General features: G+C 35.8%; 1 protein-coding gene across 1 annotated transcript in view; it reads right to left on the bottom strand.

Moving 5' to 3' along the window:
- The window catches only part of ttyh2l (tweety homolog 2, like), a 35,092-nt gene extending 13,642 nt beyond the window's left edge, over positions 1 to 21,450 (bottom strand). Inside the window, exons 1-3 of the mRNA XM_042719786.1 lie at positions 21,049 to 21,450; positions 16,794 to 16,966; positions 4,120 to 4,231 (exon numbers count right to left, since the gene is read on the bottom strand). Of these exons, the coding sequence (XP_042575720.1) occupies positions 4,120 to 4,231; positions 16,794 to 16,966; positions 21,049 to 21,177 (414 nt within the window). The 5' untranslated portion in view covers positions 21,178 to 21,450. The remainder of the gene's footprint in view (positions 1 to 4,119; positions 4,232 to 16,793; positions 16,967 to 21,048) is intronic.
- Between the last annotated feature and the right edge of the window lie 389 nt (positions 21,451 to 21,839).

Genomic DNA, 21,839 nt, shown 5'->3' on the forward strand with positions numbered 1-21,839 from the left:
GACAAGAAAAATTCTGCTCACCATTAGAAGGCTAATAATGGCGATCGGGCCCACTGGCACAGAGACAAATTGCTGTTTCCAATTAATTCTCTATGAGAGCAGGAGGCATGCACAGGGGATCATGGGATTGCCAGAGGAGTAAAGTAAGTGGCAAGAGTGACAGAAAGTGGAGAAATTCTTTAAGGAAAAAAAAAAGTAAGGCTTTTGATTTCTTTAATTATTACAGATATTTTGAAGAATTTGGGGGTCCAAACAATATTGGACTCAACTGACTTTCATTATATAGGCAGAAAACAACAACACTGAGACATTTCTCAAGATATCTTCTTTTGTCTTCCACAGGTAAAAAAAAAAACAAAAAAAAAAAAAACAGTCACACAGGTCTGGGATGTATATGAAGGTGAGAAAATTATGAGTACATGAAATTTTAAGATGTGGTAACAGTGAAATTTTGGTGCGGTTTCACAGGCTATAATGGTACATTGTCAATAATTTTGCAATGTATAAAGAATATCTTACACAGAAATCACTTCAAGACAAGCATTTTTTTTTTTTTTTCAATATGGTGAAATTCATGTGAGCAACTTGAACCAGTTGCAAAATCTGCGTTGGGAAACTTTTTTGTCCTCACTTGAAATTTCTTGGATTTCACCTGCTAGAATTTGCTTAAAGAAAAATGTGTACGTGTATTTTTTATGTTATGTTATGTCATGATTAAAGGAGGGTACTAGCTAAACAATTTTCTCAAAATAAAATGTAGATTATAAACTTGTTATAAACTTTGATATATGGCAGGAAGGAAGCTGATTTGTTTTGGCAGACCATCCATAGTTAATAATAAGATGGACTTCTAGGCTCAAAACTTGCCCAGAAAGAAACAAATCAGTTTTCAGTGAGCTTCATTAGTCCCTGATCTCTGTTTTTGACAGATTCACTGAAGCTGGCAGAGAATCAATAATGCTTTCAGGAGGATTTTGTCAGGTCACCACTGAATATAACCGCTGTCCACCTGCCTAGGTGCAGAATTATGATTATGAAATATTCTGTGCTTATTTCTGTAAAACACTAGAGCCTCTGTTGCAGGCTTGAGCCGATGTCAGAGATCTATCCACGTATCGACCTGACTGTACAGCCTGTAAAAACCAAATGCTGCATAACCCTCAAAGGTTCGTACCATAGAGACAAACCAATTGTGAAAAAGCTTTTGTTTTTGCATACAACCTTTATATGAGAATGTTATGATTTTATTGTAATTAGCTACCAATTTTATATGATCTTATCCAGCCTGAGTAAGCTACACTAGACTGGATTAATCGCACATAGTCTGTATCCTTTTTTAATTTGTTATGAAGCATCAAATCATTTATATAATTATTCAGCACAGTACATCAGCTGAAAAAAAAAAAAGAAAACCTGCTTCCAGCCATTTGACCTCTTCTTTCCCTCTTTTTAAAGGCCATCATGTGGAATTTCTGGTAAACCGCTCTCATTCTTTGCAATAATTTCTTGTTCTGCTTTATAACTCGTAATTTCTAAATGGTGGAAGCGTATTTAAGATTAATAAAGATTATGATGCAAAACATTCTTACATTAGATTCACTTCCCTTGTGGAAGGTGTGGATACTGCATGAAATAGAGTTAAAAGCTTGCGAAATGGCAATCACTACACCCATTTACTCACAGTTGCAACAACTATTTTCTGGCACGCAAATACAGGCAGCAGGCGTTTAAAAAGCCTGGAAGCTCAAAAACTTCCTCCACACTCTCCCAATCACTTCAACATTTATGAATTCAGTTGTGCAATCAAGCTTGTCCTTCAAACGCGGTCCTCTTTGCCTTTCAATATTAAGAGAGAAACTTCCACTAAAGCTGAAATTGGATTTGTGCTGTTGTAATGCAGCCAATGGCTGTTTGTTGTTCTCACATTCTGAATGTTGTTTTAGCAATAGCAAACAGTAAAAAGGCTGTTCTAGACAGCATATTTAGATATGTTCACTCGGCCGTGAGGCAATGCATTATGGGCCAGTGAGCCAAAGATACACTGGCAGAGAGTGAGAGTGACAGCAGGAAGCTCTTGGAGGCAGTGTATTAGAAGAACAGAGGTTGTCACCACATTGCCAGCAGGTAATGAACATCAGGGCTGTATGAGGAGAAATGTTCTGCCAGCCAGCCAGCCAGCCAGCCAAATGCTCCGTTTGTCACACTCAACCTGCCATATGCTGAAATACACCTCCCTCAAATCCAAGACATACTGCTGGAAACACTGTTTGTGGGTTGTTTTAAATATAACAGTGCTCAGTGCATAGATGGTCATGTTCAGATATTTGAACGGGAAAGGAAAGATCTTGTAGGACTGTCACTTAATCCACATCGATTATAACAAAGACTGAGATTAAAAAAAAAAAAAAAATCACTGCTTTTTTTTGTTAATAAAAATGTGAAGTCTGTCCAGTACTAGCATACTTCTACATTACATGCAGTATATACTCTTTACTGCTTAGTATGCTTGAACCACTGACTTGAAACAGTGGAAATATTCATTGATAAATGTTTCAAGTCCTATGCTCTGAATGAAATACAGTGCAGCACAGCATACAGTCGTCAATAATCAATAAATATTGCAGTTTTTTTATGTACTTGCTTTTAAATGAGTAAAAGGTGTATGTTTTTAATTCAAGGAACTATCATTTCAACCAAAAAGCACTGGCAGCCTAGAAAAACCAAAATGTTTAAAACTAAGAAGTAAAATACAATAAAAAAATCTAGTGGAAAAGTCATATTTTTCCACATTGTTTCCTTCAAAGCATTTAATAATTTTTATCAATATGCAACAATAAAACAATACACTGTATAATAATCAGTGCATGCAAGGCTTTTTACAACATGCACATATCATTTTAAAAAGACTTAAACATTAACCCCCAAAATACAATATTAATTTTAAAAAGTAATATTGTATTTTGAAAATGCACAATAATAATAAAAATTTTAAGCAATTTTAAAGACCCGCGGGGACCCTTGCAATAAACAGCAAATATTTACCTATTTATTTTTATTAATACATGCAAATCATACTCACAAAATTCCATGAAGAGGCTTCCATGAACATTTGTAAGTGATGATGCAAACAAATGGTTAAATGACAGATTTTGAACTGGATTTATTAAAAGAGGGCTTACTGTTGTGAAACTACACAACTGTGAAACTAATCTAACCGGTATGCTTTTCAGAAAACATATTGGACAAATAAAAAGAGTATTAAAATCACAGTGATATTACAGTGCTGCTTAATTTTATACCATGATTTCACTGTAAATTGTAAACAATCAATACAAGGCCCAGAACTACTGCATACTACAGGTATTATAAAATGGCCTATTATCTGTTTTGAACATAGCCTGTATAACTTTGTGTTGTTTCTCCTTGTCAGAAAACTTTGATTTATCTGCATTTAATAAAATTATATAGTTAAATTAAATTTTATTTTACATCATTAATTTTAAAATTAAATGTTAAACTACATAAATTTTTTAGTTAAATTAAATGAAAAACATGAATATAATATTAATTAATTCTCAATAAATCCTCAATCATTTGATCATCAGGATGCTGACAGACATACAGTAGTATAAAGTAGACCAGTAAATGTGGATGCATGTGGATAGATCTTTAATCCACTTTAATGCAGATGAAGAGATAATCCCAGTCTTCTCTTTGTGCTTACTGTTTTCCTTTGCCTACACACATGAATACACACACCAGCTGGATGTGTTTGCATCAGGAGAGGCTTTCTACAACCCATGAGAGGTTAAAATGGGGATAGGCACAATATGACTACTCTCAACATGTAGAGAAGAGGCCTGCAGCAGTGCTGCATCTACGTGTTTCTATTTGTGTGTGTGTGTGTGTGTGTGTGTGTGTGTGTGTAGTGCCACTCATCACATGATACACTCATACTCCAGCAGCAGTGGAAAGCCCCTGAGGCTCCGGCTCTTAGTTTTTCAGCATGCAGAATGTAACAGGCAAAATTCAGATTTCGTTTTAATCACAGTGTTCCTCAGGCTATTCTAATGAAATGGACAACATGATGAGTGACAGGTGAGGAAGTGAAACTCTTACCAGACTGCCAATGCTACCCAGTGTGTGATTGGCATTATAAATGGAGTAAGTCAACTGGTAAATGCCATCATTGGTTTCGCTGTTTCCATAGAAACCCACGCCCACCGCTGAACTGTGAGAAAAACAAATCAAGGCAGAACAACAGTTTATGTTACAAATAGAGTTTTATGTCAATAAAATTCTCTCATGTTGCGTCCAACTGCTTGTTGAAGATTTGAAACATTTAAAGGTTTAGTGTGCATTTTTGACCATTTCAAAGAGGTCATGAGCAATCAAACTGTCAAATCAAATCCATCGTATGAGATAAAGTATTTTGTTGCTGCTTCATCAAATGATCCTCCTCAGGAGAAAACAAAAAACAAAACGCCTGTTTTAAATGTACAAAACCTACTAGCATCACAGGGAAACATTTATACGTCAGTGAAGCTTTGGTCTTGGTCCACTTGTTGAAAACACCAGAAGAATTAACAATAAGAGTAAAATGTGATGATATCTCATGGATTTATTTAAGATTTAAATTTGTGGGGATATTTGTATATAAATATATATATATAAATATATATATATAAATATATATATATATATATATATATATATATCTATATATATATATATATATATATATATATATATATATATTTTTTTTTTTTTTTTTTTTTTTTTTTTGACAATCAAGCTCCCCAAATTATCATTCCCACTCGTCTCAATAGTGATTGCCTAATTTTCCAAAATATTCTAGTTAAATACTGTATTATAATATATATAAAAAACAAAGTTTAAATAATAATATTAATAATAATAATAATTGTTTTGCCCCATTACAACAATGCAACCAACATTTTATTTATCTATTTTGGTTATGGTAATTCATTTTTCCTCAAGAAAAATATATGCTACTGTACAAAATCTTTTTTTTTAAATGTTTTTGAAAGAAGTTTCTGACGAAAGAATGCTCATCTAGACTGATCAAAAATACAGTAAACAGTATTATTGTGTAATATTATTACAATGTTATTTGAATTTTCTAATTTGATGTATTTTAAATTGTCATTTATTCCTGTTTTGGCAATGTTGAATTTTCAGCATTATGACTCCAGTCTTCTAAAATGCTGATTTGCTGTACCATTTCTTACTAATCAAAGTTAAAACAGGAGTGCTGATTAATATTTTTGTGGAAACCATGTTACATTTTTTTCAGGATTCTTTGAATAATAGAAAGTAAAAAAAAAAAACAGCATTCATTTGAAAAAAAAAAAGGTTTGTAAGATAAATGTGCTTACTGTCACTTTTGATTGATTTAATGAATCCTTGGTAAATAAAAAAAAAAAAAATTCTGACCCCAATTGGTGGTGTTCATAAATAAACATATACTTATATTGTGTTGATTTGGCGATAAATTGTGTCCTGGAAATTGTTGACAGTAAGATTTTGTGAGATTCACTGAAAGTATTCTTGTTACCTTGTTTATTGAAATGCACTTATTTCACAAATCAAGAGTAAAGTCATCTAAAAAACACACGACTCCAGCTGCTACTGCAATAAACATGAAAAGTGTGCTCACCGGTACCAGTTTGGCTATAAAATTCATCATTTTGACTCAACTGGTCTCATGGTAGCTTCTAATGTGAAATCTGAGTAAAATTTCAAAGCAGCCTCCAGAATTGTAGTCTACCTAATTAGACTGCTGTGTTGTGTCATATAACAGCCCAGCAACCAGTCTGCTTGCTCTCTTCTCCAGACATCATCAGATCAGCTTCATTAAGCAACCTCATCAGAACCATGTGTGCAGACTGTCAAGTATTAGGGCCGCTCAGTCCATCTCAGTCAGCGAGGGATCTAACCCCCACTCCTTATGTTAGAGCCACTATACGAGACACAGTCCAGGCGTGATATTTTTGGATCCTATTCCTTTAATGGACCCTGCTTTTGGAAAACCTCTTCTGTTTTCGATATATTGATGTATTGGTTATACAGTATTGTCACTACTGAATGTGAATACAAGAACACCATTTAAAACAGAATGGAAAAGTGCCAGTGTTATTGAAATTAATGAATATAATATAACATATAGGTTACAACAAGTTTTAACCTGGCCCACGGACGAGCATAACTGGGGTTTCCTGATATTAAAGGGATAGTTCACCCAAAAGTGAAAATCTTGTCATTAATTACTTACCCTCATGTCGCTACAAACTCGTAAGACCTTCGTTCATCATCAGAACATTTTTTTAAGAAAAATAAGAGCTCTCTGACCCTCCATAGACAGCAATGCAACTACGATGTTCAAGGCCCAGAAAGGTATTAAGGACTAGGGGTCAACCGATATGTGTTTTTCAGGGCTGATACCAATTTTTACAGATCAAGTAGACATATAAGCAATATTTTGCACATGTACATGTATATACGTGTGTGTGTGTGTGTGTGTGTGTGTGTGTGCGGTGTAAAAATTAAAATTAACATCGGCAAATCAGCTTTTAAATTGGCCGATAACTATAAAATGCTTAATATTGGCACCGATAATCGGTCAGGCTGATAATCGGTGGACCCCTAGTAAGGGCATTGTTAACATAGTCCATGCAACATCAGTGGTTCAACCATAATTTTATGAAACTCCTACAATACTATTTGTACGCAAAGAAAACTAAAATAATGACTTTATTCAACAATTTCTTCTCTTTCTTGTCAGTCTTCGTTGTCCATTCAGGAGAGTATCACAATAAATAAAAAAGTATTCTCATAGCTTCATAACATTACGGTTGAACAACTGATGTCACATGGACTGTTTTATCAATGTCCTTACTACCTTTCTGGGGCTTGAACATGGTAGTTGTGTTGCGGTCTACGCTCTGAAAGCTCTTGGATTTCATCAAAAATATCTTAATTTGTGTTCAGAAGACTAACGAAGGTCTTACAGGTTTGGAATGGCATGAGGGTGAGTAATTAATGACAGGCTTTTCATTTTTGGGTGAATTATGCCTTTAAGAGATGCATTCTACAAATCAGAGCTTCACACTTGCACAAAAAAAAAAAAAAAAAAAAATTAAATATATATATATATATATATATATATATATATATATATATATATATATATATATATATATATATATATCTCCTGTATATATAGTGCATTTTAACAATATGTTACATATGTACTAGAATAACATTTTTTTAAAAATCAATAAAAAATTTTTACTGTATATTTCTCAACCTGACATCCATGTGCATGACTTGTGTATCTTATTTTCTTTGATGGCTTCAACAGAAAGGCTAATTTTCAGACTGTTACAATAAATAAATAAAAACCCACACTGAAGTGGAGTAGGAGGATTAGAAAAACTCAAGGCCAGTTTAAACACTCACAAAACCCAGGGATGTCAAAGTCAATATTGGATGAGGGCTAAATTAGACAAAAGACCAAGCAGATGAGATATATATATATATATATATGTGGGTACGGAAAGTATTCAGACCCCCTTAAATTTGTTATATACAGTGGGTACGGAAAGTATTCAGACCCCCTTAAATTTGTCACTCTTTGTTATATTGCAGCCATTTGCTAAAATCATTTAAGTTCATTTTTTTCCTCATTAATGTACACACAGGTGCTGTCCATTTCTTCTGATGATCCTTGAGATGGTTCTACACCTTCATTTGAGTCCAGCTGTGTTTGATTATACAGATTGGACTTGATTAGGAAAGCCACACACCTGTCTATATAAGACCTTACAGCTCACAGTGCATGTCAGAGCAAATGAGAATCATGAGGTCAAAGGAACTGGCTGAAGAGCTCAGAGACAGATTTGTGGCAAGGCACAGATCTGGCCAAGGTTACAAAAAAATTTCTGTGGCACTTAAGGTTCCTAAGATCACAGTGGCCTCCATAATCCTTAAATGGAAGACGTTTGGGACGACCAGAACCCTTCCTAGAGCTGGCCGTCCGGTCAAACTGAGCTATCAGGGAGAAGAGCCTTTGTGAGAGAGGTAAAGAAAAACCCAAAGATCACTGTGGCTGAGCTCCAGAGATGCAGTCAGGAGATGGGAGAAAGTTGTAGAAAGTCAACCATCACTGCAGCCCTCCACCAGTTGGGCCTTATGGCAGAGTGGCCCGATGGAAGCCTCTCCTCAGTGCAAGACACATGAAAAAACACCTGAAGGACTCCAAGATGGTGGGAAATAAGATTATCTGGTCTGATGAGACCAAGATAGAACTTTTTGGCTGGTCTGATGAGACCAAGATAGAACTTTTTGGCCTTAATTCTAAGCGGTATGTGTGGAGAAAACCAGGCACTGCTCATCACCTGTCCAATACAGTCCCAACAGTGAAGCATGGTGGTGGCAGCATCATGCTGTGGGGGTGTTTTTCAGCTGCAGGGACAGGACGACTGGTGGCAATCGAGGGAAAGATGAATGCAGCCAAGTACAGGGATATCCTGGACGAAAACCTTCTCCAGACTGCTCAGGACCTCAGACTGGGCCGAAGGTTCACCTTCCAACAAGACAATGACCCTAAGCACACAGCTAAAATAATGAAGGAGTGGCTTCACAACAACTCCGTGACTGTTCTTGAATGGCACAGCCAGAGCCCTTACTTAAACCCAATTGAGCATCTCTGAAGAGACCTGAAAATGGCTGTCCACCAACGTTTACCATCCAACCTGACAGAACTGGAGAGGATCTGCAAGGAGGAATGGCAGAGGATCCCCAAATACAGGTGTGAAAAACTTGTTGCACCTTTCCCAAAAAGACTCACGGCTGTATTAGATCAAAAGGGTGCTTCTACTAAATACTGAGCAAAGGATCTGAATACTTAGGACCATGTGATATTTCAGTTTTTCTTTTTTAATAAATGTGCAAAAATATCAACAATTCTGTGTTTTTCTGTCAATATGGGGTGCTGTGTGTACATTAATGAGGAAAAAAATGAACTTAAATGATTTTAGTAAATGGCTGCAATATAACAAAGAGTGAAAAATTTAAGGGGGTCTCAATACTTTCCATACCCACTGTATATGTGTGTGTATGTGTGTTTATATTATTTTTTTCTTCATTTTCTGCTTTTTTTCATCTTGGCATACTCATGCAGAGTGAACGTGTGCTGCTCCCCTGAAAAATTTACTTAACCTTATATTAAATTAACTATTTTATAATCAACTAGCCCTAGAATGACTATGCTGCTCTTTTTCCACTTTCTGTGCTTATTTCAAGGAAAAAATGTGAATGTCTATGCCAGCACTAATTTGGTATTCATGTGATGATTTATTTCTCTAGCATTTTTCCCTTGTACCTGTCCATGTCATTATTGCCATTACTGAGTGACTCGAACTTGAAAGTGGGACAAAACAATCTGGTTTGTCAAAGGACACTGCTAGCCATACATCTGGTGGTTTCAGCTATAATGCATGAATTTTAATGTTGTATAATTAAAATAAATGCTCTATAGATTCTATGAGTACGATACATGTATGTTGTAAATGGCATAAATATGTGTAGCATATTCAACTTCATTTTTTCTCAAAGCATTTCCTACTCCAGATTGGACTCCCCTTTGACACCCTCTTCTAACCAACGCATACATTGTTCAACCACAAACACCCACTGCACTATTCTCAGACTGCACTATTTGATGTCAGATATCACAGAGTTGTGAACAAAAACAGTCTAAAAATGATTTCAATGCAAATATAAGAAACCCACAGAAGGACAGTGGGGAGTAAGCAGATGGCATATATTGTCCTGCTATAATAACAGGATGTGTGTGTGTGTGTGTGTGTGTGTGTGTGTGTGTGTGTGTGTGTGTGTGTGTGTGTGTGTGTGTGTGTGTGTTGGTGTGGGGGCAGGTGGCCTGAGTGAGAATCCTGTCTCTGATTTCCCCTAAGCATGATGGATTCCAGGCTGTTTCCTTATATCATTACTAGAACTCCCTCAGGCCAGCAGCATTTCTGCTCCCATTAGCGGTGAGTGTGCGAGCCCAGCTCTCGCCCTCGGCTTCCAGCACGCTGCTGAAATCACTGCTCATCTGGTTACATCTCACTTACAACCTGCACCTCTCCATTTATTAAAGTTGCAAAAGCAGATAAGGTGTAAATTTGAAGGAAATGATTGGGCACAGTGTCTGTGAGATGAGTAAATTAGCCAGACCTCAACCCCAGAATGAATAAGCCTAAAAAAAGTGCAAAGATTTAAATTGCTCTTAAAGGGATGAATCGAGGTGGATCATAAGAAGTTTTTAACTTGTTCATATTAATCAATCCAGTACATGCATGTAGATGCCATCAGCAAATAAAACACATTTACACATTTTTACATTAACAACAGCTTGTTTTTGCTGCTGTAGCTTCCAGAATTTAAATGTTAATGAACTCTATTATGACTGCATGTGAATAACTGCTTGACAGCTTATTAAAATTTGGAATAACTTTAAAATCTACAAAACCACCAAATAATTTAACATTTTTATGATTAGGCAAGGTTAGTTCACACTGTAAGTGGTGCATCTGCCAAAAAACTTGAGTTCATTCATAATTCACAATATTTGAAGAAAAAAAAAAAACATCAAAAGAAATATCCAAACAAAAACATTTGAAATTAAATGATTAAGGTGTGCACGCTCTTATGCTGGGATTCGCCCCCACCCCACTTTTTTGCTTTTTACTTAAAGGAATACTATTAAAGGCATTTAAACGCCTTAATATTTTTTTTTATTTTTTTCTTACGAACACAGAGTTTTTTGCTACACAAGACATTAATTGATGGCCTGGAGTTGTGTGGATTACTTGTGAATTATTGTGATGTTTTTATCAGCTGTTCGGACTCTCATTCTGATGGCACCCATTCACTCCATTTCTCTCTTTCACAGTAAAATTGTACAACCTCGGTCACTACAAAATGTCATTGTATGGAAAGATTTGCATATAGATTCTTGAAATCTTCTCCATTTGTTTTCCACAGATGAAAAATAACACTGAGGACTGATATCACTGCTAGAGACTGGATATGTAATATATTATATATAAGCTGGATATAAATTACAGAGTCAGTTCCTGCTGAAACAACCCACTGCGGCTGAATCTTCACCCATCAGCCATCTCTGCAGGGCTTTAATGGGGTCAGAGCTGTCATTAGAGCTCAGACCATGGCTAACTGAAACGAACGCTCATTTATGATTAGCAAGAATTGAGATAAACTGGAAAACTGTGGAGAATGGGGTGGAAAAGGATAATGTTATTCTTTAAATTAGAGAACTGGCTTCTAATATACATGGATGTAGGTAGAGAACTCCAGTGTCAATTGTTTTATATGGAACTGAACCAGTGTGACTGGATGAAAACTATTCTGGTCCTGTTTTATTAGATTAAAAAAAGGACAAAGGTAATATAATGAAATGAAAAAAAAAAAAAAACGACTTGAGCTGATAGGATAATCCAATAAGGACCACGGGCCACCTGACAAAAACATAAATGAGATAAACAGCCACATTATTGAGTTATGGTCTCATTATAAGAGCATCTTTGCTTAAGAGCATGTGCTGCAGTGCACCTCTGTTTACAGTATCAGTCAGATCAGTCAAAGACTCCTTTATGTATGTATGTGGTTACAAGTTTGGTGTCAAGTGTAAAAGATGACAATGATACCATTAGTTAACCAAAGAATTAACCCAAGCATCAGTGACGTTTCTCAGCAAAAGATAGGAAACTGTATGCAGAAGGTGATGATGTCATATAGTAAGTGGAGGAAATGAGAAGACTGAGCCTGCAACTTAATTCCATTACTAATCTCTTATTCAGACTCTATTTATATTCCGTAAGAAGGACAATACTGAATTAGAAGCCAAACATACAGTTTTAAAACGTTTAAAAAAAAAATCATTCAACTTGAACACCATGTACTCAGACAGATTACAGTACTGCTTCTCCACAGAAAAACAGCAAAATGTTTAGTGAAAAACTACACTATATTGTACATAATTAATCTTGGATAAAGATCAATTAATAAGAGAAGTAACTTATCCATGACACTGTAAATTGTGGCAAGAGAGCTAATCAGCCCACTCACATGAAAAATGGCAATTTCGAGTCAGTCTCCCTAAACACATCTGTATCTAAATATTTTAAACTTAAATAATATGATCAGTATACAATTTTTATTACTATAAATCAACAGTTTTATAGTTTTCTCTAAGAGAACTCTAATGACTGTGAAGTTAACAGGCATTGGCTAAAAGCCACACAACTTCAGTGTGGGTTTTATATAGGTCTTTAAAAGAGCCCATTACTTACAATGGATGCACATACACAAGTAAAGGGTTAAACAGGGTTTTAGCTGCATCACGCGGCAGCACTTAGCACGACAACCAGCCCTGTGTCTAGATCTGGAATGTTAACTCAATCAGGGCTCAAACTTTCATGACTGTCACAAGTTTTAGCTGAACCCCCTGCCAATTCAATTTAGTACATTAGCGAAAACATTTGTTCTCTTTTATTGACACAATTAAAAGCAAACAGTGTTGGCAGTGTGCTAACTCCCAATGCTCTGGAGGTTTGAAATCAATTTAGAGGTTCTCCAGAGGGTAAGATGTTAGCTTCAGGTCAGGACACCTACAGTGATGATATTGTCCTTACACGCACGCGCACGCGCACACACACACACACACACACACACACACACACACACACACACACACACACACACACACACACACACACACACACACACACACACACACACACACACACACACACACACACACACACACACACACACACACACTTATTGTCCAGACTACAAGAGATGCATCCTGAAGTTTATATCTCACTGGAAACATGATCCACCGACAGACTTTGTGTGTAAGAGATTCCAATGTGTTTTCAGAGAGCAGACATGAAGGAGGATTAATTCTCACAAAATTAGAATTGAGTTTCCTTCTTATTTCCTGCCAATCGTAGCTGAAAGCAGCAGTTCGCGCTCTGATTTGCTCAGCCGTTTGGGAGATCAAGGAACTGCATGCGAGGTCACAGCGTATTTGGCTTAAATACTAAAAATATCTCTTCCACAGCTCACATCTCACCCATGAACCCATCGCATAACAAATCCAATCCAAATGCACCATTATACCTGGCAAAATACCGCTGACATCCTAAATGAAATGTCACAGGTTAAAGAAAATTTAATTCTAACTCTAAATGCCCTCTGAACTTTTCCTACTCAGTGGTGCTGAATGAAATGTGCATGTCTTGCATGACTCATCTTCTTTTTTTTTTTTTTACACCTTTCCCCCTGCAAGGTAAACTTTTGCATTCCACTGTGTAGCTTTTCCATTGTTTTTCTATGGGAACATGCTTTTGATGGTCACGTTTGACCGCTGCACTCTCATATCTTGTCTTTTGCAGCATCTCATGCATTACACAGTATTTAAAAAAAAAAAAAACTAAGCTCAAATGTAAATGCAAAAACACATTCTGTGTGAACGGCGCCTATGCGTGTCCATGATTAAGAAAAACAAAAATCTTTCCATAATCCTGAAATTTTTGTTTTGGATATAGTCTGTGAAGAGACAGAGAGTTGTTGAATTCAAAAGTATTAGCCTACAGCTCTACGTATACAAGCTAAACTTACGAGGCTGTAGCATAAATATTTAACTTTGATTTTATATTCATCCTCGATATCGAATGATCATCATAATTGCTAATCACAATGCTCATGAATTCACTGGCTTCCGCGGCACAGCAGGTAACAAATGAATGCGTAAACGCTTGTTTCTGTGGCCTCTGTGTTAACTTCCATGTTTACTTCTTGTTATCATTCTTTTGCACATGCGGGTCAGTTCAGGACCGTGATTAGTTCTCACTGGAATCTAATATGGCCACATTAAAAAAGACATTTCTTAAAAAAGAAATGTGAACAACCGCACAAAAAATCAGATCTGATCAATAATTAGGAATTGAGAACCAGAGTTGAATATTTCTGTACTCTAATTACTTTTTCCTGATAGCACAGTAATGTAATCGACTTTATGCATGGTGGGTGTGTTGCTGCGGACCCAAGGGAGTGCAGTGTTTCATTTTGGTGCAATATGGATGCAACATGTTCAGAATTAATAAACTTTTAATAAACTACAGAACAGCGTGAGCCGGAAGCAGCGTGCCTCATGCGGGCAGGGCTTATATGCTCCGAGAACGGACACTGCACTAGTGATACAAAACACACAGATCAGTTAAGAGCAATACTTTTAACATAGCCAAATTATTATTAGGCTGGGCTACTGTACTTTTTTTTTTTTTATGACTGCCGTATTCTCAAGTATTTTCCAAGCAAATTAAGTGCACATTTTTATTATGTGTAAAATTACTGATTAGCACATAAAAGCAGCTTGTTTTTTTTGTTTTTTACACCAACAATATACCCGTACTTAGGTCTTTGGCATTTTTGTCTTCTCTTCCAGATGAACTGAATCATGACATTCACTCATGGGTGATTCATAAGCTGCTTTTCCACTATCGGGCCGAACGGTTCTCTTTGCTTAACCATTCGATTCTGTGCCAATCCAGGCCAATCAGCATGGATATGGGTTCATTTACCACTGTGGTGCTAATAACGGAGATCTTTGGAATGCAATACAAATGTGTCAGTTGCTTTGGTAATGCAAGTGTAATATAAACAGCGATATGGACGATGATCAGATATTTCTGTTTTTGGGATTAATTTTTTATCTTATATTTATTTTGTTCAATAATAGAAAAAAGGACAAAGAACTCTTGACGTGAAAAATAAAATAAACAGAATATAAACAGAATATAAACAGAAGATATTTGACGAGTATAATATCAATAAGCGCAAATGTCTCCTTCACGGACCAAACTGTCTCAGACATTTTTTATTTTTTACATAGAACATAGCATGGCTGTTTACTTGGCTGTTTGATCAAATAGCGCGCTTCCGCTTATCTTCCACCAGCTATGGAGAAACTGGTAGCCAGGCAACAGAGTAGCAATGTCAAGCACATGCACTCTAACAGCACCGAGAATGTCTAACCGTGCAGAGAATTCCAGGCCGAGAACAGTTTGTAATCGTACTGCACTGTACCAGGCTCATGTGGAAGTACAACTGTAAACGTACCTGACAGTTACCATACCATACCTTAGAACTGTCCGGCCCGATAGTAAAAAAGCGCCTATTTTCAAGAGTGAATGAGAACTGTTTCCTGGGGGGATCCCAGGTGTTAAAAAAAAAAAAAGAACAACAAAAAAAGAATATTCGAATCTCAACATTGAGAATCGAATACCAACAATTCGAACGAATATTCTGGTCCAGCCTTAAACGTCAAATAAATTTACATTACTTAAGTTGCAAATGCAGTGTTAAGAAAAAATATGAAGTAAAATGCATTTTAAAATCATGTTTTGTGCATCAGTATGCTCTTTAATAAATCACCAGAGATTGCAGCTAAAACACAGACGGGTCGTACAACGTTTAGATGCAATGAAAGGAGGATATTTCAAAATGTCCTACTCGATTTCACATATTTTAGTTTGGCATTATAGTTAGGGTAAAGTCCAACTAGTAAATATGTAGAAGATTATGTCACAATAACACTAATATGAGTTAGAATAAATTACTTATCAGAATGATATCCTCCACTGGATCAAGCCGTGCGTCGGATTGTGTTCTTCTTCTGAGGTAAATACAAAGCTTATTCCTCACAGCGTGTCTTCTTCCAAAAACAAAAAGTAGCCTAGATGAACTTGATGAATCTTGCTGCTTTGTTTACGGAGCTGATATGGACGTTTATTGGTTTGTGTGTCTCATGTGGATGATTATCTTATGAATAGTGTGTGCTGTGCATGGGTTTCACCACATTAAAGATAATAAGCTCAGACAGGAAAGACTTACCTCGCATTGGTTTCATGCGGATTACTTTAACAGAGTATATTTGCTTTCGATAAGACTTACTTCATTTAAAAGTAGAAACTTCAGGCTTTCTTTAGATATATTTCGCTTTGTCTGTGTGTCAAGTATTTACTGAGTTTTCATTCATTTTTTTGGCGTGTTTCAAAAAGAAGTTAAAGGAAACTGAGACGGCAGAAAGCGCACCCTGTGTGTTTTCTTTATTTTACAAAAGCACAGCATTTTGTTGACATTGCTAGTGTATACAAATAAAAGCAGACCTTTTATGGTTTCAAATGTTGTATTACTCTTATCTACATTTAAAAAATGTAGTAATCAGTAAATGTAATCAAATTGCAATTTTAAAGAAGTAATTAGTAATCTGTAGTAGATAATTCTTTTGAGCAACCTACCCAACACTGTTGAGAACACAGCCCTAGATTTGCTGGCGAATGTTTTTGAATATTAATAAACTATCAAGCAATTTTGTTAAAAGAAATTCCCCAAAGAAATAATAATAAAAATTTAAATATAAAAAATACTAATGTTTACCAAGGCTGCATTTATTCGATCAATATGTAATATTTTAATATGTAATTTATTCCTTTTATGGCAAAGCTGAATTTTCAGGATTCTTTGATGAATAGAAAGTAAAAAAAACAGCATTCATTTAAAACAGAAATGAATTGCAGTATTATAAACGTCCATACTGTGACTTTTTCTTAAGCTAAACTATAAATAAAATCAGTCCCTGTTTCCTGGTGGGTGCAAAACAAAGTGAATGAACTCACCATATGACCAGACCGGTGATAACAGCAGCCCATGTGACACAGCAGGTGTTGGGCCTTTTGACTTCCTCATCCTCTTCCCTTCGACAGCAGCACAGGCAGGTCAGATATGCGGACAGCACCAGCAGACTCAAACCCAGACCCACCGCAGACACACAGGCCAGGAAGATCAGAGACTGCCAAACAGAGTCAGGCAAACATGGGGCAGATGGTCAAATCAAACAGGAAGTAGACCGATTTATCTGTCGTCAGTGTTGCAATTAAAGAAAAATGTTTAATTTAATTTTCTCAGTCAGCCTTTTTTGTCTTTCTTCCACAAGATCATCAGAAAAAAACAACAACAACACAATTAAAAAAACAAACAAAATACTTTCAGAGAATCAATCCTGAATTAAACATGTTCTTTGTAACCTTTAAATATTACTGGAAAACAAGACAAAAATACAGATTTAGTTTCAAACTAATGCAAACGTTCTGATCTACAATTGAATGTGGTACATAGTCATTGGTTTATTATGTGATGTCGCCTATGAGGAAAGACATTAAGTGTTTTCCTGAAATAGTCTATATGTAGAAAACAAAAACCAGAGATGACCGCATCTCTCAAAGAAGATGCATCTTGATGTTGTGGTTGTGTTCCTGGCAGCTGTGGGAGGATAAATCGCATGATGGTTTGTCATGAGGGCGAGCTGGGCCCCCATGCGCATCACCATGGCTACCCACATGGACTGAGGCTAAACAGAAACGTTCAGTCTTAGAGTTGAAACATCATGTGATGAAAGTAAAGTCTTGTGATCCAGGGTTAAAGAAGGACAGCCGGATATTAGAAATAGATATATGAGATATTAGATCTATTAGTAGCTTAAGAAAACACTGAAAAGGACTACTGCTCATTTTAATGCAAAACAAATATTTCTGCACGCTTTCAAATTTTAGTCACATCAAAAGCCAAAAGAGTGGTTAAACCAATTGCAAAAATTTCACAATAAATAATCACAACATGCTCTTGGGAAATTCTGAGCAAAATTACTAAAATCACTAAAGGGTGGCGTGTAATTATTTTTAATGCTAAAACCACATAAGAACTTGAGGATTTATAGTCAAAACTAAAATATAGAATAGCTGAGTAACAATAAACACTATAAAAAAAAAAAAAGAAGTGAAAAAGTAAGTGAAAAAGCCCCTAAACCCATGGAGATTCCATGTGTGAAATCTTACAAAAAGTTTAATTTTAGTAATGATTATTGTTAATGAAAAGCATATTTAGGTCATGACTGTCAGTTACTGAATCTACTGTAAAAGGGCAGGCTGTTTAAGTCAATTGTTTGAAATGCTTGAAAGTGGACATAAATTTGCATGTCACTGTTTGTACAGGATAGGCTACTTTAGGTAAAAAATTAATGCCACTGTTGCAACAGTTTTACAAGATATACAAATAGTATGTCTGCATAGCTTTCCTCTAAAAAGGTCAACATGTTGCCTATTTTTATATTGTGTATTAGTATTTGTCACCACACATTTTTCTCAATTTTTAAATACTGCATGGTACAGTATATACAGTTGCTAAATAAATAAACAGTTTACTGATCAGTAGATTTTACTTTTAATACTCAAGTAGTTAAAAAAAGTGCTTTTCTATTTTTTCTTTTCCTTAAGTAAACATTACAGTACTTTTTACTGGAGTAATAATTTACTGTTTCTGTACTTTTTCTTAAGTACTTAATTAATTTGTGTAGTTCAACCACCACTATCTGCAAAAGTCATCTCATCAAGATCTCAAACATTTCTCATCATGTTTTTCTAAAACCTAACAAACCTTGCATGACAGCCATTACAAAAAAAAAAAAAAAAGTTTGATCTCTATATTTGTCCCACGCAGAGGAAGTTTAACTACATTAAACCAAACTTCCTGCCAGGGCTAAAGAAAACATGCAGAGGAGAGATGGAAGTCTATACATATACATAGGCAGGAAATACATATTTCATATACATACACTTCCTTCCTAGTAGCATGGTATAGTACTATGGTATAGCGATGGCATCTGATTACTATATTCATCAAACAGATACTTTAAATAAAACCATGATGTCACTACTAACATATCATTTTTGGTGCTTTTAGAGGTACATATTTAAAAGATCACACCAAGGCACCAAAGACACCTAAAAGATTGTGAGAATTTGTGTCAATGCTTTTGAAAACATTATGCCACCAAAACTAAAACCACATATAATAATTGCACATTGGTGTTTTCATGTGATGGGAATTTCAAATCTGTGCAATGTCAACACATCTCTTGATAATATCACACACCCCTAAGATGGTATTGGAAATATTTTCAGAAGAACAATTCCTGAGATTGATTTCAAATAAGCACTAGCAAGGGAATTTAACCGAGAGAAAGATTTGAGAAGCAGTTTATTTTAGAATGAGAGATGAAATAAATTTGTGTTGCCACTCCATTGATTTCCTCAAGTAACCCAGAGAAATGTGACCTTGAACAAGGCACGTAATATCCTTTTTGATAAAAAACCCCAGCGGAAATATCGACTGAATCAATGAGCAAAATGTTCCCCTGGAGACAGTATTGTGTGCTAAGGTACAAATCACAGTAGAAACAGAGTCTCTTTAATGGAGATCTGACACACCACCAGATACATCTGTGTTTACCAGATACTGCATATTTATAGAGTTCAGTGACAGACATTTATCTCACATTTTATCTCAGATCAAAGTCCCTCAATTTCTTAAGGTACAAAATATATTCAATAATCAGAGTGTGGAGTGCTTATCTTAATGGTAATGAATTTGGATTATGTGAACAGATAAAGTATGCATATAGAGTTCAAGTCATAGACGTCAGCTCCTGTTTGAGATAGTTCTACACAATCCAGTTGAGAGAAAAACCTTTGATCCATTACAAAATTACATTTCACACTCATTTCCTCCTGCATGTTCCACTACTACACCTACAAGAACAGGCTACTGCTGGGGAGGGGAGGCCGGGGGAAGTTGTCACACTGTTTACTCCCACAAATATGTTTATTTTTCAGCTTCTGTAGGCATACGTGTTAAAAATGCTTTTGAACACTTCTTGCCCTGTAAAAGGAAAACAATGCATATAGGACATGTCACAATGCATGGCAAAAACTTGCTGTTCACTGTCAGTGATTTCTTGAGTGTATCTTCAGCGAGTCCTTTCCCAATCTTGTCCCCCCCCTCTCACCTCGTTTCCTGTCAATATATACTGTCCTATCCTAATGAAAAAGCACAAATGACCCCCCCCCCCCCCCAAAAAAAAACAAACAAACAACAAAAAAAAAACATCCTAGAATAAGGTATTAAATAGGTTTCTGTATGAATTTAAAGTAAATTATTAAAAGGAAAAAAAAAAAACTACCAATGAAACAGCTATACATTAAAGGTTAAAAAAAGCATCAAAACTAGTAAATTTACAAAACAGTAAAAGTTGTTTTACACACTGAACTATAAAAATAATACAAATTCACTCATATCATGTTTTTCATTCATATAATGCTAAGGTAAGTTGTCACACATTTTAAATGTTATAAACGTATGCAAGTTTTTAATTTTAATATTTGCTGGACAAAACAAGGCTTTGATATTTTTTTGTATGTTATTTTATTAATTTTATTTATTTGCAGTCTAATTAATTGCTTAACTCCTAATGGTTTCCTTCATAGTGAAATTTCTGAAATTTATTTATTATAACTTTTGCTGGCTAAAACAATTGTTTGATATCGCTGTATTCTATTTTATTAATTTTATTTCTTTATTTATTGGGAGACTGAGTTGCTCACGGTTTACTTCATACTAAAAAGTCTTAGTTTGTTTAATGTCCTGTAACACTGTGACAACTTGCACTGTAGTATGACAACAGGCTCCAACTTGTGTTCACTGAACTTTATTTCTTCCCTCTCTTCAAGCCTTAACAGTGGAAATGTCCAATGGCTTCTTTTTGTTGATATTTTAAGTATTTGTGTCTACACTGAAACTCACTTTCGAAAATTGTACCAAAAAGTCATTCCCTTAATTAAAATAATATGTATAAAATACTCTTGTCCAGAGAACCCGCTCAAGCTTTAAGTTAAAAATCTACCTTCATTATAGTTGACTAAGCTATGAATTGGTGTCAGTTGTTTACCCAGCAGCTATAGCAGAAAATTATGATATTTTCTTTTAGTTTTCCCTCTGTCTCCCCTCACTCCATAAACTACAAAACCAAACTACTCTCACCTGCTGATAGCTGGTGTCCTCCGGTTTAAAAGTGCTATCAACCGTCTGGAAATTAAATTGAAGATGCGGGAAATTGTGCAGCCAGTAGGTCCACCACGGTGCAATGTAGTCCTGGCGCGATGAGGCCATCCCGGACGTGAAACTCAAAAAACGCCGCTGATTTATGGAGCGCTGCGGTTATCCACACCATTCACTCTAAAACACCAAACACAACAAAGATCCGCCACCCGTGGACGAGACACGATGACCAGAGAGAGGGAAACACTGCGTAAAAGTATTTTCCCTGGCTCTGATTGCTTAAAAGGATGCATAACACAAGAATTGAGTGTGAAAGTGCATGCAGAGTGATCAGCTGTGACCCCTCAAAGCCCCTGACACTGACTGACTCCAAGCGCTTTTCCTGCGGCTGCGCACCGCGCGCGCAACTACAAAACCATTATTGTAAACTCACTACAGCTCGATGTGTAAACAGCACAAAATGTGTGTAAATTCACAATGGGAAAAAAGTGCTATAAAATGTGCCACTAAAAAGCTTACAGGTGCACACTGCTGTCAAATAAATCTCACACACAATATAATAAAGCAACCAGTGTGTCTGAATACACAGAAAAAGACTGTAGTCCTTTTGTTCTCTTAAGAAGTATTAGCTTAATACGTACATTAATAAAATTCATAAAATATTCATGCCTTATTCAAAGGAAAGCATCTCAGACATTTTTAGAAAACATATAATTCATGTATTCAGACAGTGAGTGGCATTAGCTCTTTCACTCCTGTTCAATATTGACATC

The sequence above is a fragment of the Cyprinus carpio genome, chromosome B3, assembly GCF_018340385.1.
Source record: "Cyprinus carpio isolate SPL01 chromosome B3, ASM1834038v1, whole genome shotgun sequence".
Lineage (NCBI taxonomy): Eukaryota > Metazoa > Chordata > Actinopteri > Cypriniformes > Cyprinidae > Cyprinus > Cyprinus carpio.